This window comes from Lagenorhynchus albirostris, chromosome 19 (assembly GCF_949774975.1).
Source record: "Lagenorhynchus albirostris chromosome 19, mLagAlb1.1, whole genome shotgun sequence".
Classification (NCBI taxonomy): Eukaryota; Metazoa; Chordata; class Mammalia; order Artiodactyla; family Delphinidae; genus Lagenorhynchus; species Lagenorhynchus albirostris.
The window spans coordinates 31748885-31767336 of NC_083113.1; the positions used below are offsets into that span (position 1 = coordinate 31748885).

Below are 18452 nucleotides of genomic sequence, written 5' to 3' on the forward strand. Positions count from 1 at the left end.
CATATAACGGAGCTCAATAAATGGTACTTGTTACTTTCACCAGCTCCACCGTCATCACCACCACCCCGACCTCCATCAGCATCACCGGCATTGCTATCAGCAGCGTGAACAGACGTGGGTTCTAGTGCCAGACTAGCCCTCTCTGTGTGGGGAAAGAGAAGGGTGGAGATTGAGAGTAGAAATGAGGAGGGGAAGAGAGAGGTTGGCATGTGGCCGTTTCAAAGAAGTCCAGCCTGGAGCAGGGGCTGGAGGCTTGGAGCAGCCCATGACCAGCAGACCAGCTGGCTCAGCTGGCCCCAGAGTCCCAGTTTCAGATCACCCTCCACCAAGCCTCTATGCAGACTCATGTCCTCCATCGAGGCTGGGATATTCTGGAATCAACAGAATATTTTGGGAATGGCTCTGGAGCTCTGGAGCCAGGCAGACCTGGGCCCAAATCTCAGATCTATCACTGACCAGTTGGGTGAATTTAGACAAGTCACCAAGCCTCAGTTTCCTCCTCTGAAAAATGGGTGTAGCAGTTGCCACCTGAGATGGTTTCTGGGTAGGATAAATGGGATCACAGATGTCCAGTGCCCAGTGCCCTGCTTGATGCATAGGAGGTTCTCATGTTCCAGTGGTTTCTTCCCTACTGCCCACCCTGCTAGTCCGTCTCCTGCTTCAGAAGGACTGGGTCTCAGAGCACTGCGGCCAAAACTTCATGCTTTGTCCCTAAGAGCCCTGGGCTTCCTGAGGAGAAGCCCTGGGAGGAAAGTGGAGACTGACAGTCTGAGTAGCTGGGGGAGTTTGACCCTGGGTGCGTGCGACTTTGCCACAGTTCTCTGCTAGCCTGGTGCCCCGGTTTCCACATCTGTAAAATGGCGGTAGTAATACTTTTAGGGTTGTTGTGAAGATGGAATGAGATATTGCATGGAACACAGTGCCGGGAACACAGTAGGGAATATTATATTCCTAATATTATCATCGTTACGCATTTCCCAGTTTCTGCACTTTCCTAGTGCGGGCGGGTCAGAGAGTGTTTGGTTTCCAAGGTTACGACATCTCAGCCAAAGGCCAATGGCGGGAGGAGTATGGATCTGGCCTGGCCACCTCCGGTTGCACCAGGCCAAGGAGCAGCCTAGGCTGACGTGGCAAGTACCCCTGTGAGTCACCTCACGGCGTCAGAGCCCGTTAAGCTCACCCCAGGCTACCAGGCGTACTGAGAACTGTCTCTGGAACTCAGACGTGTCTAATTCTACCAGGAATTTTCCCAGGGACTTGCTGCTGCCCATTGCCAAGGGCTCCCTGTAGCTTCGGCAGTGTTCTGGGTGGGCATCTTCCCTGGTCAGAGACTTGAGCCTCTGACCTCTTTGATCCGGTGTTTGTTTACCTTCAGCCAGCAGTAACAGAGTGAGCTTGATGGTTGGAAGACATGAATGCGAATCCTGCTTCTGTCACTTAGCAACAGTGCAAACAAAACCAATTCGACTCCTTCTCTGCCTTCAGTTTCCCCTGGGGGGAAATAATGACCCTCTCTGATTATTTCTGTGAGCTGATGTGAGACTAAGGACAATCCAGTGAGGTCATGTTTGGGAAAACCCGAGGTGACCTTAAACTGATATAGACATGAGCAAAATGAAAACTCAGTCATATGTAACTTTGGGCACTGTCTCTCCCTCTCTGGCCTCAATTGCCTTACCTATAAAAGGAAGGGTTTGGGGTGATTGGCATTCCCCAGAGTTGTGATTCATGAAAGAAAGGGTTCTATGTTGAAATTAATTTGGTAAAGACTGCACCTGATCTTCCTCATAGCCCATCACAGCTTGTGCTTGTGTATCAAAGGCTAGGAGAATCCTGCAAGAAACAAGCCTATTTAGCTTTTTTTTTAATTATTTTTTTTAATTTACTTTTGGCTGCTTTGGTTCTTTTGTTGCTGTGCATGGCTTTCTCTAGTTGCGGCAAGTGGGGGCTACTCTTCGTTGCGGTGCGCAGGCTTCTCATTGCAGTGGCTTCTCTTGTGGAGCACGGGCTCCAGGTGCACGGACTTCAGTAGTTGTGGCTTTCAGGCTCTAGAGCACAGGCCTAGTAGCTGTGGCTCATGGGCTTAGTTGCTCCGTGGCGTGTGGGATCTTCCCAGACCAGGGCTCGAACCCATGTCCCCTGCATTGGTAGGCAGATTCTTAACCACTGCACCACCAGGGAAGCCCAAGCCTGTTTAGCTTTGATGAACACAGATTTTACTAATTTGAGCACAGAACCTCACTATTATGACTATGATTATGACTACTGCTATAACTATTATTATGTTATGGCTATTTGTATTAATTGCTCTGATTTACCTACCACAAGACATCCCTTGAGAAGTGGCCGGGTGCCATGAATGAGGACCCTCACAGCTCTGGCTGACATGGGTCCACACACTCTGAGGGGCAGGCCCAAGGCTGAGCAGGGATCTAGGGGCTCACACTCTGCTTCTGTGTCTTCCAGGTGCCTTTCTGATCCCGTACACCCTGTTCCTCATCATCGCTGGCATGCCCCTGTTCTACATGGAGCTGGCTCTGGGCCAGTACAACCGGGAAGGGGCAGCCACCGTGTGGAAGATCTGCCCGTTTTTCAAAGGTAAAGAAGGAATCTGGGGGAGTCAAAGGTTGTTCTAAAAGACTTCTGTGTGCCCCTGGAGAATCTGCTCCAAAGGTGGGATCTGCGGTAGACCAGCTCTCTCGAGATTTACAGTTATTGGCAAGGTCAAGCATGTCCACCATTCAAAGTTACACGGAACGCATTGGGGGTGTCAGGAACAGCTTTAGCCTAGAAAGTCTGGAAATCTGGGTTCCAGTCCAGGCTGTACAGCTGAGTAACCAGAGGGAATCTGTTTTCCTGATTGGGAAAAACTCATAGAAGTGTCAGAAGTACCCAGAACACATACCACTACTCTCCCCTCTTGCTCCCATGGCAGACATGATAAGTGGATCACGTGCCTTTCCACCGTGGGCAAGGGGCTTCATTCCGCTGGGAGAGAATGTTATCATGCCTCAGTGTTATCCTGCCCAAGGGGTGGGGGGAGCTGGGATACTTATGCTCCAACACCTGACCCGGCTGCTCCCTGGGGCATTAAATGTCCTGGCACTTTCGCCTTGCCTGATGATAAGTGGACAGAAGGGGCTCCAGGGGCAAGAGAGAGCCCTCAGGCAAAGGAATGGGGGGTGGGGCCCTAGGGGATTTAGGGCTCCGACAATCTGCTACAGAAAAAAAGAGAGGTGTGGGAGGTCGGGTAGTGCAATGGTTGGAGCAAGCTCCCCAGGAGAGGTGGTTCTGAGGAAGCCCCTGCCTGACCCCCTCTGCCCCCCACCCAGGAGTTGGCTACGCTGTGATCCTCATTGCACTCTACGTTGGCTTCTACTACAATGTCATCATTGCCTGGTCACTCTACTACCTCTTCTCCTCCTTCACCCTTAACCTGCCCTGGACTGACTGCGGCCATGCCTGGAACAGCCCCAACTGCACCGACCCCAAGCTCCTCAACAGCTCCGTGCTGGGCAACCATACCACGTACTCCAAGTACAAGTTCACGCCGGCAGCAGAGTTTTATGAGTAAGTCATCAACCCCTTGTCCTGTTCACACGGGCGCATCGAGACCTGTGCTGGGCAGGACCTGAGCCAAATGCTAAGGAAAACCACAGGAGGGGAGGGGGCCACGCCAGTCACTGTAATGTGTACTCAGCAGCCACCACAGGCATGATCCTGGCTAGAAGCCAAGGATACAGCCGTGGACTAAGCTTGAGGAGCTTGTGTTCTGGCGCAGAATGGGGGTGGGGAGACAACACACTAGCAAAAAGGTAAGGAAGCAAGAACGCTGTACAGCGTGAACATGCCCTTCAGGAAATCAAACACATTTTAGGGAGTATAAGTGCTCTTAAGGAACTAAAACCAGTGCTACACAGTGATTGGGTAGGGAAAAGGAACTTTAGTGCAGGTGGTCAGGGAGGGCTTCTAGGAGGAGGTGTCGTAAGAACTGATGAAGTCAGCCAGGGGAACACCTAAGGGCTCAGCTGGTAGATGATGGAGCTGCAGTGAACCCAAGTCAATCTGATCCTGAAGCTGTCACCTGGTCCACCGTGTGCTGCTGTCTCTCTGGGGCTTCCATGGGTGAAAGTAGCCAGAGTTTGTGAGTGAGATTTAGGAAGCGGGAGGCAGGCCAGCTGTGTACAGCTCAGAGAAATTATTTGGACTATGTGTATGAGAGGCACTGACTGGTGTAGAAGACAGAACATCTTTTAAAAAAAGAAACATTTTATGTTGAAATCATTTTAGAGGTAGAAAAAAGTTGCAAATGTAGTACACAGAGCCCCTGTAGACCCTTCACCCAGTTTCCCCTAATGTTGACACCTTATACAACCATAGTGCAATGATTGAAATCAGAAAATTAACATGGATTAACTAACCTGCTAAAGACTATTTTTGAATTTGTTAGTTTTCCCACTAATGTCATATCCTGGTCCAGGATCCAACCTAGAGTCCCATGTGGCATTTAATTGTCACATCTCCTTAGTCTCCTTCAATCTGTGAGAGTTCTTTAGTCTTTCCTTGAGTGTCATGCCCTTGATGCTTTTGAAGAACACTGGTCAGTTTTTCTATAAAATAGCCCTCAGTGTGGGTTGGTCATTGTTTTCTCCTGATTAGACTGACTTTGACATTTTTGGCAAGAATAACTTGGAAATGACATTGTGTCCTTCTCAGTGCATCATATCAGGGGGTACAGGATGCCAGTCTCTTATTACTAGGCATGTTGACCTTGATCACTCAGCTAAAGTGCTATCTACCAGCTTCCTCCTGTGCAGAGGTAGCATTATTCTCTGTGATTAGTAAGTGTCTTCTGGGAAGTTACTTTGAGGTTATGCAAATATCTCATTTGTCATCAGACTTTTGCCCACAGTTCTTACCATCCTTCAGTGAGTCTTGCAATCAAGGATTATTATTTATAGTGTTGAGCTAAAGTGATTTCTAGTCCCATCATTCCCTCTAGATTAACTGAAAAGTCCCTTTTCCCCTATTTATTCATTCGTTTGTTTACTCATTTATTCATTTCTATCAGTATGGGCTCATTGGTATTTATTTTATTCTGTGGTTTTAACCCATAGCCATCATTATTTATTTTGTTGCTCCCTAGAATCCTCTCAACCTCTACTCCGTCCTTTTAAGTCCTTGAGGTTGGTAATAGTCAACTTGTTTTCAGTCACCTTATTTCAAATGTTTGCATGGTCTCTTCAGAATGTAGCATCTATTGTCTTTATGCTTCAGGCGGGGGTGAGTCCCATTTTAGCAACCCCTACGCAACTGTTAGCAGCTAAGCAGAAAGTCCCTGGTACAAACTGTGGGGCAGGACAAGTAAATCCCACTCAAACCTCACTCTCAAGGTACACGTGGTCTGAGTAGTGATTGGAAAACTTTCCAGTAAAAAATTAGATAGGAAATATTTTGGGCCTTTGTGGGCCACGTAGGTCTCTTGCATATTCTTTATTTGATTTTACCCTTTAAAAAGATAGAAACCATCCTTAGCTCACAGGCCATAACTCAATGGGCCACAGCTGGATTTGGGGACGGGGCGGGGAGGGGCGGGGCATGGCTTGGTCTGCTGGTCTGGAGCAGTCCTGCTCAGGAGAACTCCCCGTGATAGAAATGTCCTATGTCTGCACAGCCCAGTGCAGTAGCTACATGCCACACGTGGTTAGTGAGCAGTTGAAATGTGGCTAGCGTGACTAAGTTGAATTTTCTTTTTTTTTGCGGTACGCGGATCTCTCACTGTTGTGGCCTCTCCTGTTGCGGAGCACAGGCTTCGGATGCGCAGGCTCAGCGGCCATGGCTCACGGGCCCAGCCGCTCCGCGGCATGTGGGATCTTCCAGGACCAGGGCACAAACCCACATCCCCTGCATCGGCAGGCGGACTCTCAACCACTGTGCCACCAGGGAAGCCCTGAATTTTTAACTTCATTAATTTTCATTCATTTATGTGTAAATAGCTCGTGGTTACCATATTGGGCAGTGCAGGTCTAGAGGATGGAAAACAACAAATTCACCAACACCAAAACCTTAGGGCCACTCTGCTTTGGTCCTATATATTCCCTCAGCTAAGGACCTTGGAACGAGTCCTGATCATCCAGAGAGTGGGGTTCCTGAGGACCATTTCCACTCCTGCCATCTCGGTGCAGCATGACCAAGGAGCCTTGGTGTGGTTACAGGTGGCCTCTGGAAAGTCTGCTGCCTCCTGGGGCTCGAGGAGTCAGGGTTCTCAGGGCCCAGGAACTACCCTCAATGAGCCATGGCGGAGAATTTGCTAAGGGTCCTGGACCTGTGTGTCCACCTACCCCCATCTGTGTTTTCTGCAGACTTCAGCAGGCATGTGCACAATTATGTAGATTTGGGAATTTTGTGGGGAGAGGGTCCACAGTTGTCATGGAATTCAAAATCCTTCTACAGCCCCAGACGGATCTGAAGGACTGCCGTTACTTAAAGTAAGCATCTAAGCAGCACCATCGTCCCTGTCTTTCTCCTCATCACATCAACAGCTAATCACTTACCGTGTGCCTCAAGCTTTCTGCTAACTTCTCTGTATGTGTTATTTCAGTGTAAGCCTCACACCAACCTGATGAGGTTTCTGTAACTCTTACCTTCACGGCATATGTGACGCGGCCTCATTTTGCAGATGAATAAATCACTGGCCCATGGCCACATGGCTAGTCTTGTGCAGAGCCAAGATTTGGACCCAGACGGTTTGCAGCTACAGGACTCGAAGAGTGGGAGCCCCCTTACACTTTGCCCCCAGGAGCCTCACTCTCCTCACCCTGGCCCCTCCCTTGCCAAGCAGTGAAACTCCAGAGTCTGCAGGCTTAACTTCTGTGTTATATTGGATTCTAGCCATTATAAACGGCTATTATTATTCCAAAATACTGTCATAGTCACAACTAACATTTATCCAGCTTAGATTATATCCCAGCCATGCATTTGGAAGTGACATTTGAAGTGGGTTTGAATCCAGGAAGTCTGGCTCCGAAGTCCAGGCTCTTAGCCCAGCAATGCTAAACACTGGCTGCTCATTGGAACCACTTGGAGAGCTTTAAAACACACTGATGCCTGGATCCCACACCCAGAGATTCATTTTATTGGTCTGGGTGCAGCCGGTGGGGCGTGGAGATTTGTATTAACAGCTCCTCCAGTGATTCTAATATCCAGCCAAGGTTGAAAGCCCCTGTCTTAGCCACTGCATTCTCCCATCTCAAACAGAATAGGATCCTTAGTGGGCTCAGGCTAACATGCCTACAGGACCATGTCATGGAAAATCTAGGGCCTCCTTTATTCTTCTCCTTAGGGGTGTGGCCTCGGACAATCCCAGAACCCTTAGGGACCTTGCAGGCGGAGGTTTTAGGCCTTCCTAGTTTATAAGTGTGGTTTGGACTAGGAGATGGTAAAGGATAGTGGAGCTGAGGGTGCTGCATGATACATGTAATTGGTTCCATGCTTTCTCCTTTATCATCTCATGATAAAGGAAGAAAACATGATCTTTCTTTTTGCTCTTGGCAACCCTCGTCCTTATAAATTAAAATGGGAAATGATAGCCTTGTCTCTAGTCTAGTTATTATTTGATTCCTTCTCTGACGTCTTCATAGCCAGCAGATCTGCCCCAGCCGAAGGGAGAAGTGAGTTGGGTTTTGAAACCCAGGTTGCTTTAATTACAGCCTTAAACTTCCTCCCAGCTTGGCTGTGAGCAGAATAAGGTGGAAGAAGATGACATTCTCTTATGTGGGGCTGAAGGGGCTTGGGGGATGTTGTGGGGAGCAGAATCCAAGGCTTATTTCTACAGCTTTCTGCTCCACAGAGCTCCTATCCCCTCCCCGCCTCCCCCTTCTTTCTCCTCCTCCATCCTTTTAAGTACATCCCCACCCCAAGCTTCACAGCTGCCGTGAGCCAGGCACCAAGCATCTTCTCATATCCAAGTCCCATTTAGTCCTCGCAGTTCATGGAGGTGGGAATTACTCCTATTTTCCAGATAAGAATGTAGTGGTACAGGTTTTAGGGAAGTGGCAGAGCTGGGATCCGAACCCGGGCCGTCTGAGTTAAGGCCCTCATCCCATCCACAGGCCTCTCCCCTGTCTTCTCTTCCATCCCATCAGAGTCTCCAGTGGGGTGTATTCGGGACAGGAGTGCAGGAGTGTCTGTGGGTAGATCAGAGCCCTTCTCATGCATCTCTTTCTCACCCTGAAGCTGCTTTTTTGTGCTTCTCAGTATCTAAGTCATGAGCTGCCTCTGGATTTGTTTTTGCTTTCTTTTGTTTTGCTTACATCTTTATTGGAGTATAATTGCTTTACAATGGTGTGTTAGTTTCTGCTTTATAACAAAGTGAATCAGTTATACATATACATATGTTCCCATAGCTCTTCCCTCTTGTGTCTCCCTCGCTCCCACCCTCCCTATCCCACCCCTCTAGGTGGTCACAAAGCACCGAGTTGATCTCCCTGTGCTATGCGGCTGCTTCCCACTAGCTATCTATTTTACGTTTGGTAGTGTATATATGTCCATGCCACTCTCTCACTTTGTTTTTAATGGCCCTTTTATCTAAATGCTTCTGCTTTAAAAGTTACCCCATCTCAGTCTGGGGACCCAGCAGGTAGGACTCCCAGGGCCAACCAACCCTGAAGAGATTAGTTGGTTTTTTTTGCTTTCCTCAGAGCCTGCTGGCCGATTCTCTTGCCATCTTGTACTTATTTAAGCTGACAGATTGAACATATCATTCAAGGGAACAAAACTTCGATACTCCCCAGGCTCTAGGCCTGAGGCCAAATAGCCCAAGGCTGAAGGAAACCCCGGGGCTCTGTAACTTAATCTGTAAAAGGGCACCCTTGGTGAACACGCTCAGGGAATAGAAAACTTCTACCCGCTGCGTGTCCCTGGTGGGGAAGAGAACTCTCCCTCCACCCCAACACTAACCCTTTGCACTTAAATGTCAAGCGAGATCTGAGCCCATTTGGCCTGTAGACATCGGAAAGTCTGGACCATGTACTCCACGATGATTCATTTTCATTAAACTGCTGGAAAACTACAACAAACAACAAAGTTACTTGTACTAATCCCCAAGACTTCGGCCTGTTACGGGAGAGGAGGCTGGATTCACTTTTCTTGGAAATCAGCTCTGGAGTCTGGCTTTTTCACTGATGAAATATCTAGACAACCACTGCAAGGCTGAAAGTGGACCTCACACACATGTGGGTCACCTGGGCCGGTTAGGAGGCGTTTCGGCCATCTGATTGGATTCTAGAGTCATTTTAGCACGTTTGAGGGCAAGCACAGTTGGTTCAGTGCCTTTTTTTTTTCATGATTTTAACAGTCAAATTGGCCAAATGGTTATTGATACCATTCAATACTTGGCCCGTATGGAAAGAAATGGGAAGAAGCAGGATTAAGAGTCAGATGGGCTCAGTACCTGATTCTGGTTCTCCATATTTTTAGATATGCCCGGCCTCTCTTCTCTTCCAATCTCCTCCCTTCCCTTCGCTCCCCTCCCCTCCCCTCTCCCTTCCCCAACCCCATGCTTCTCCTCCTCTTCCCCTCCCCCTCCTGCCCTCCCCCTCCTCCCCTCCCTTTTCCTCTCTCTCCCCCTACTCTTCCCCCTCCCCCCTCCTCCCCTCCCCCTCCTCCCTTCCCTTGTCCTCTCTCTCTCCCTCCTCTTCCCCCTCACCCTCCTCCCCTCCTCCCCTCACCCTCCTCCCCTCACCCTCCTCCCCTCACCCTCCTCCCCTCCCTTTTCCTCTCTCTCCCCCTACTCTTCCCCCTCCCCCCTCCTCCCCTCCCCCTCCTCCCTTCCCTTGTCCTCTCTCTCTCCCTCCTCTTCCCCCTCACCCTCCTCCCCTCCTCCCCTCACCCTCCTCCCCTCACCCTCCTCCCCTCACCCTCCTCCCCTCCCTTTTCCTCTCTCTCCCCCTACTCTTCCCCCTCCCCCCTCCTCCCCTCCCCCTCCTCCCTTCCCTTTTCCTCTCTCTCCCCCTACTCTTCCCCCTCCTCCTCCTTCCCCTCCTTCTCCTTCTTCTTCCTCTCTCTCTCTCTCTCTCTCTCTCCCTCCCTTTCCCACTCTCTCCCTCCTTCTCATCATAGGAGAGGGACCTCAGCCAGGGCCTCAGTTTTGAGCTGAGACTAGCAGGGACAGAAGTTCACCAGGCAGACACATTGGGCCAGGAAGTGTGTTCTAGGCATAAAGGAACAGATGGTTCCAAAGCCTAGAGTGACGAGAGCTTCATATAATTCGGGAATGACAAGTGGCTGGTGGTCGCCAGGAGCCAAAGGCATGGTGTGGCAAGGCATGGGGTGCCCTTGGTACAGGACGACTGAGAAAGGCCTCCGATTCTGAAAGGCACATGTTTTTATCCTCTCTACCAGGATTCCACAGCGCTGATGCTTTTGACATTTGGGGCTGGATAATTGCGGTGGGAAGGCTGTCCTGTGCATTTTGGACGTTTAGCCTCATCCCGGGCTTCTGCCCACTAGACACCAGTAACACCCCTCTGCCCTCCAGCTGTGACAACCAAAAATGTCTCCAGCTGTTGCCAAGTGTCCAGGGAAAGCAGGGGCAAAATTGCCCCCAGTGAGAACCACTGTTTTAGGTGATAAGGAGCCTCTGAGGATTTGGGGGCAGAAGAGTGACAAAGTTAGAACACAACTTCAGATGAATCGGATGGTTCTACAGCAGCACAGACTGTAGATTTAAGGAGGCTGACTGGAGGTAGAGAGACTGGGGTGGTGGGAGGATGGGGAGGTTTTTACAGTAGTCCTGGAGGAACAGAATGTGGGTCTGGCCTGGCATCGGGCCATGAGGACGGGGGTGTTGGTTGAGCTGATTTCCAAGAGCTAGGGCTAGGAGGGGCCAGACACAGAGACTGATTGCTCAGGAAAGTTGATGCAGGGTGAGTAGTTTGTGTCCACAGCATCCTGCCTGGGGGCAGTGGGGATGAAGGCCGTTCTGGAGATGGGGACACGGGTCTTTGTGGCCCTTGATCAGCCACACAGCTCTGCTCATTCATTCCTGAGCGCTCACTGCAGACTCCTCTGTTTTCCTGTCACCACCCACCTCCCTCTCCCCATCTCGCCCCTACCACACCTGGCCACCCCTTCTCAACTCACCGGCTCTCCCACAGGCCCGCAGAGAAGGCACCAGCCAGCCCCTCAGTGGAGCCCGCCACAGTGACTCCCTTTCAGGAGTTTTCTGGGCACTCCTTAGCTTCTTTGCCAATGCCCGCTGCTCCTTGAAGGCTGGGACTCAGTCAGAATGATAGTTACAATGACCATTGGCGCTGAGCATCTCCTGGGTTCTAGGCACTGTCTCACATTCTGCAACGTAAGCCTCGCGAGAGCCATTTTACTGAAGAGGAAAAGGGCTCAAGATGGGGAATGTTTGCACCAGCTATTGTCACCCAGGAGTTCCATGTGGCTGGAGCCATCACCTGCTTGTCCACAGCCTTGTCACCTGCCCCCAGCAGTCCTCTTTCGGTTTTGACTTCTTTCTCACGAAATTAGGTGTGTGAGATTCATCCATACGGAGCTAGTTGCTATATAATATTCCAATTTATGAATATATCATAATTTATGTAGTCTACTGTTTTTGTTTTGTTTTGTTTAATATTTATTTATTTATTGGCTGCATTGGTTCTTAGTTGCAGCACGCGGGATCTTTTGTTGCAGTGCGCAGTCTTCTCTCTAGTTGAGGCGCACGGGCTTAGTTGCCCCAAGGCATGTGGGATCCCAGTTCCCTGACCAGAGATCGAACCAGCATCCCCTGCATTGCAAAGCGGATTCTTAACCACTGGACCACCAGGGAAGTCCCTGTAGTCTACTGTTTATAGATATTTATTTTGCAATTTGGGGTTGTTATGAATAATGCTGCTATGAACATTCTAGACCATGTCTTTTGGTGAACATATGTACAATGTTTCTACTGGGCAAACACCCAGGAGTGGAATTGCTAAAGCAGAGGATACACATACCTTTAGTTGGGGTAGATATTCCCAAATAGGAGAAAAGTTTACTCTTATCTCAGTCTCTAGACCAGGGATTCTAAACCTCAGCAACATGGGAATTTTGGAGGCTGTCCTGTGCCTTATAGGATGTTTAGGTTGTCCTGTGCATCATAGGATGTCCCACTTCTCTATCCTCTAGATGTCTCCTACCCAAGTCGTGACAATCAAAGACATCTCCAGACATTGCCAAATGTTCCAGTGTCCACTGCTTTAGACCATGAGTGCTATGAGGGCAGAGACCTTTCCTCTGTTTATTTACCACCCTCTCCCTAGGACCTGGCTTGCAGGTGGCACTCAAGAGATATTTGTTATGTTGAAAGCTTCTGTTACCATTTAAAAAGCAGCCTTGGGTGGGGACGTCTCCCCAGATGAGTTGCTGGCCCAGGGCAGGGAGGTGCTGGGCACAGGCCATGACGATGCAGGGCAGGTCCAAGTGATGCAGGGCTGTAGCGGGGGCAGCCGAGGGCCTGTCTCCATCAATGTGCGCTTTCGAGGACTGGCCTGTGGTCGAGGCCTTGATCATCCTCCCTGACGACACCATCTTCCCCGGTCCACTCCCCTCTCCTCCCCGCAGACGTGGCGTCCTGCACCTTCACGAGAGCAGCGGGATTCATGACATTGGCCTGCCCCAGTGGCAGCTCTTGCTCTGTCTGATTGTCGTCGTCATCGTCCTGTTTTTTAGCCTCTGGAAAGGAGTGAAGACATCAGGAAAGGTAATATCTTTGTTTCTCTTTCAGTTGGGAGGTTGGCCTCAAAAAAGATGTTTTTTTCTACCTATAAACAGGTAGTTGGTGAAAAGAAAAGGTGGAGCTAGAAGTACAAAACCTGGGTTTGCACCCCAGCTCTACCACTGGTTTGCTGGAGATTTTAGATGAATCCCCTCCCTTCCCTAAGCCCAGGACTCCCCAGCAGTAGGATGAGGGAGTGCAAGTGGATCAGAGTTCTTCACAATTTCCCACCAAAGCCTCCCTAATAGCAGAGACCAGGGAACGGGACACCCCAAGGGTCTCTGGAAAAAGCCCAAAGCAACCTGTTGACATGTGTTTGATAAATCTTAAATTCTGGACTAAAACTGCATGCAAATATTGCAGCCTTCTCCAGCATATAACCATTTCCTTCACTATAAAATTGATTGTTCCCACCTCTGAATTTTTGAGTAAATGAGAATGCTCCAGAAGATATCTAGATGAATCCTGGGGCATCCTCTGACACAGTGGGGAGTGCTCGCAAGGGTCTACGTTTCCTGGAGAGAGGAGCACAGGGTTTGATGGCCTAAGAGAGCCTGCCAGAGTTGGCATTCTGACTTAGGTGACAGTGCCCCCCATAGTCAGCACCTCATGGTGGAGTATACTCAGGTCATGGCCCACATTGATTCTGAGCCCGACGAATATCATGAGAACAACAGCTCCATTTGGACCCTATGGGTCCATGTGGAGCTTGGCTGTATTAAAGAGGCTGTAGCTGGGAAATATTCTGTCCAGTGTTTTGGTTAGCAATTGCTGTGTAACAAAATACCTCAAGATGTAGAGAAGTAAAATAACAGCCATTTTATTACCTCTCATGATTCTGTGGGTTGACTGGGCTCAGCAAGGTGGTTCTTCTGCTCCATGTGATATTGCCTGAGCTACATGTCTGGGGGATTGACTGGGCTGGAACCTCCAAGATGGCTAACACTCATGGATGGCAGTTGGTACTGGCTGGGAGCTTAACTGGAGCTGTCAACCAGAGCACCTTGGGTAGTTTCCATACAGCCTCGCCCTGTAGCTTGGGTATGTCACAGCATGATGGCTGAGTTCCAAGAGCATGTTCCAAGCAGACAAGCCCCAATGTACAAGTAGCTCTTCCAGTCTCTGTTTTCATCATGCTTGCTATTGTCCCAATGAACAAGATAAGTCTTGTGGTAAAGCCCAGAGTCAGTGTGGAACACACAGTGTGTATGTTCATTGGGGGTTACAAGGCAACAATAATCAGGTAGGCGTGAATTTATGAGAACCTTCATTAAGCAACTGATTTTGAATTTTTTAAATTTATTTATTTATTTTTGACTGTGTTGTGTCTTCATTGCTGCGCGTGGACTTTCTCTAGTTGTGGCAAGCGGGGGCTACTCTTCCTTGTGGTGCACAGGCTTCCCATTGCAGTGGCGTCTCTTGTTGCGGAGCACAGGCTCTAGGCTCACAGGCTTCAGCAGTTGTGGTATGTGGGCTCAGTAGTTGTGGCTTGCGGGCTCTAGAGCTCAGGCTCAGTAGTTGTGGCGTACAGGCTTAGTTGCTCCGTGGCATGTGGGATCTTCCTTGACCAGGGATCAAACCTCTGTCCCCTGTGTTGGCAGGCAGATTCTTAACCATGGCGCCACCGGGGAAGCCCTAGGCAACTGATTTTGAAAAGTGGCGTGCATCAGGGTTCTCTCTGGTTCTCCTAAAGTCTTGGTTATGCCATAGATAGCAAAGATAGTGACAGGGGACCAGCAGCCAACGGGAATGAAATTTGACAAGAGCCTGAAGTGGAACTTCCTATCAGCGTAATGGAGACATGGTATCTGCCCCAAGGAAGAACCCAAATGAAATGCAGACCAGGGCTTGGAGGAATTCTAAGATAGAGCAAAACCAGGCTAGGACCACAACCATCCCAACACCTGACACATAGTAGGTCTTCAGTAAATATTTATTGACGGAGTAGTGAGGAAAGAAGGGAAGGGAGGAAGAAGGGTAGGTGGGTAAATAAGTTTGGGGAACTTCATTAAGTGTTCTTTTGAATTCAACTCGGTAAACATTTATGGATACCTACTATGTGCCAGGCTTGATGCTAGTACTAGTGATGCAAGAAGAAATAAGACAGATTCAATTGATTGTAGTATTATGCGTGTTATAGACAGGTAGGTGTAGGTCAATGTTATTATTTTCTTGCATCTCCGTTCCGAGACATATGTGTGTCCCCCTTTCAATAAACACTAATGGTCACAAACTATACACACTATTATAGATCTTGCTTTTTAAAAAACTTAACTTTACCTTGAAACCAATTTTACATCAGGTAGGTTGCACTTTAATTGAGATACAAACTGTGGGTTTTTCAACTGTCATTAAATCAATTTAGTGGGTCACCACAATTTTTCAAAATGAAATCGTCTAGATAATAACAGCGTGCATTGCACATACTAAAGATAGAGATGTCTTGTGGAATTTTTGCATTTCAGTTATAGCAACCCATACGTCTCGATAAATAAGGTTTTTCTTACCATGAGTTCCCATGGTCCGAAAACCATAAGATGTTACATTAGTGGAAGAAGGAAGCTCTTCAGACTGAGAGGGTCTGCAAAGACCATGGAGAAGGTGGCATTGGGCTAGGTCAGGTAGAGATGGGGCAGAGGGAAAGGGTTTTCAGCTGCAAGCAAAACTACAGAAGCCCCAGGCCAGCCTTGTCCAGTCTCTCTGTGCCTCTCCTGGGTATCGAAAGCAGGGCTTTCCTGGCCTCTGCAGGCAGCAGAGCTGCAGAAGGTGTATGAGCTCTACTACTGCTGCTGGCCTGGGTGAGGGGCCACCACGGGCTTCTACTATTACACCTCAAGATTAAGTTTCCTGTAGCCATCGCCAAAGGGGTACAGCCTGCCCCACCTTGTTTAGCACTTGGCTGGAGCAGGCCTGAGTTGTCTATGGGGAGACTGATGCTAAAGAGAAAAGGAGGGGAGACTCGCATGCTCCGTTTCTTTGTGCAAAGTCACCTTTGGAGGAGGAGGACTCACGCCCTCCCCTGAGGAGTGTAATGACGAGTGGGGCAGGAGTGTTGCCCTAGGAAGCCCCCCGCAGATGGACACTTGCCGCCTGAAGTCCCTGCCCACATTTTGCCTCCAGAGCAGGCGAGGACCCCTGCAGTCCATAGGGAGGGGCTTTCTAGAATAAGGAACTTCATGCAGGACATTGCAGTGTCCTGTCTTTCATTGTTTTTATACTCTGGCTCATGAGAAAACCAAGAGCATTGCTTATTTCTTCCCAGACTACGTCTGGAACAGGACACGGATCTTTTCTTAGCAGGCTGCCAAAGCCACAGAGCTGGCCTGAAATGAATTGCAAGTGTTCAAACTTCCTGTCTTGGCCGGTGAAGGCTCTGTTCTTGGGAAGATGGCTCCACAGCTGGCAGCTGGGATACTGGGGGGCGAGGTACAGTCTGAATCAGGGAAAGGGGTTACCGCAGACCACACACTCTGTGACCCTGGCCCACCGACCACCGCAGGGTAGAGGGCGGAGGCCAGTCAGCCCCCAGGGCATCGGGCAAGTGTGCACACAGTGCTGCTTGCCGCCCTGGAGTCCTGTCTGCCCACCCCCCACTCATAGGTGTTGGCTGAACCAGCACTTAGAAACTACAAGCCTGTACCAAACGCCTCAGTGTTGAACTGGAAGGTTCTCCAAAGCCATGTGCTCCAGCCTGCTTGTACAGATGGGGAAGCTGAGGCCAAGAGAGGGACAGGGTTTCACAGCCTGGCAGAGCCAGGACTTGCACATGGGTCTCAAACATGCAGTAGCGTGAGGGATTAAGAACACGGCTTTGTGTTGGTTGGTGGGTTGGAGTCCCGGCACCATCATTCACTAATGGGTGACCTCGGGATGAATGAGGCTCCCTAAGCTTCAGTGTCCTCACCCCGCAGTTCCTGATCCTGCCCGCCTCCAGGGCAGCTGGGAGGATGGGATGAGAGGTCCTCGCTGCTGGGCTAGCAGATGGAAATTGCTCAATAAATGATCCTCACCTGTCTTTGTCCCCTGCATCCACCTGAGGGAGCCTTTAAAGCAGGCACTGCAAGCCCCATCCCGGACCAATTAAATCAGAAACTCCAAAAATGGAGTCTGAACTTGGACATTTTTGTCTGTAACTTCCCCCAGAGTCGTCTAATGTATAGTCAGGGGTGAGAAGGAACAGCGAGGAAGCCTACGCAGCCTTCTCCTCTCCCCGCCTCTCTTCTCTGTTTCTTCATCATGGGCAGGGTGGGCTGGTGTCTCTTTTCAGTCTGGGGACAGTTTTTTCCCTTATGGGTTTCTGGATGAGGCAGTTTGTCTTTGCCCTAAATCCATCCCCAAATAAAGAGCAGCCAGGGATTCTGCTTTCTGCCCAGCCACGTCCCTCCCTGGGTGGTGAGCTTAGGAGGACACGCTTGAATGAAGGTAAACGAGAGGGGGAGAGAAGGGAGGAAGGAGGGCGTAAAGGTGAGGGTGCTAGTTAGTGCAGGAAGCTGGTAGAGCAGGAGGCGCTGGGCACCGAGAGAGTCTGCGTCCTCACTGCCTTGGCTTCCTTGGCAGTGGTGCCCCCAGGTGCTGACTTTCTCATGGGGTGCAGCCTTGGTCTGTCCGCTCTGTCCTGGAGTGCCCCAGGCCTGGCCTAGAGGTGGAGCTTTTAGCACGCGCACGGTGTGAAGGAACGTGTGGGGAGGGTGTGACTGGCTCGCCCCCCGCCAGCCCCCCACCCCGCTGGCAGCAGAGTCGGGCCCTCACTGCGACCTTGCCCACCGCCAGGTGGTGTGGATCACGGCCACGCTGCCTTACCTCGTGCTGTTTGTACTCCTGGTCCACGGCATCACGCTGCCCGGCGCTTCCAATGGCATCAACGCCTACCTGCACATCGACTTCTACCGTCTGAAAGAGGCCACGGTCAGTGCCCAGTGACCACCCACCCTTGGGCCAGGGTTGGGGAGGGTTCTCGGTGCAGGCAGTGAAAGAAAATCTGGTCCCAGCTCTGCGTAGCCTGGGATGGATCCTTCCCACTCTGGGCTGCAGCTTCTCTACCTGACCAAGGCCAATTTGATTTGCACCTGACAGTCTCCGTGAGCCTGTCCAGCTCTGATGGCTCGGGATCTGTGGTTCTGTTGAGTGGCCTTTGCAGACCCCTCCTTTCAAGGAAAGCAATACCCTGTCCTGGGTTCTTACCTCTGCCCTGTGCCGTGGCCCCAGCCTCACCCCAGCCACCCTAGCCCTATTTCTACTCTGGTCTCCAACTCTGGCCTCTGGTACCCCTCCAGCTCACTGTCCTGCCCAGAGGCAGCGATTACAATGAAGGTGGGGTGACTTTGGAGTGGAGTCCAAAATAGCACGGTGAGGCTGGGAACAGGGACAATCTTAGAGGTTCCTAGTGCCTTGAGCATCTTCAAATCACAGCTGAGATTATTTCCAACCTCCTCCCTCGCGTCTGCCTCAGTGACCACACCTCAATATTTCCCCTCATAATCCCCAAAGACTTCTCCACACTCTACTTGAACCCATAATAATCCTGGCAGGCAAGATCAACATAGGATTAGGACGGATGCCTCCCAGTACACACCTCCCATTGTCCTAGCACAACTCTGGGTTACAGCCCAGTAACCAAGAGAAAACCCTACTTCCTTAGTAACTGTCAGAAAAATAACAGAGCGTAAGACATGAAACAGCCTTGTAAATT

At 50.1% G+C, this 18452-nt stretch overlaps 1 protein-coding gene across 6 annotated transcripts in view; it reads left to right on the forward strand.

Moving 5' to 3' along the window:
• Positions 1 to 18452, forward strand: part of SLC6A2 (solute carrier family 6 member 2) — a 37959-nt gene that overhangs the window by 9448 nt on the left and 10059 nt on the right. For all 6 annotated transcript variants that reach the window (XR_009537323.1, XM_060132726.1, XM_060132725.1 and 3 more), the window contains exons 3-6: positions 2467 to 2598; positions 3333 to 3570; positions 12610 to 12748; positions 17534 to 17668. Coding sequence is in view for 5 of the 6 variants with exons in the window: in XM_060132726.1 (XP_059988709.1) it covers positions 2467 to 2598; positions 3333 to 3570; positions 12610 to 12748; positions 17534 to 17668 (644 nt within the window). In the remaining variant the exon portion in view is untranslated. The remainder of the gene's footprint in view (positions 1 to 2466; positions 2599 to 3332; positions 3571 to 12609; positions 12749 to 17533; positions 17669 to 18452) is intronic.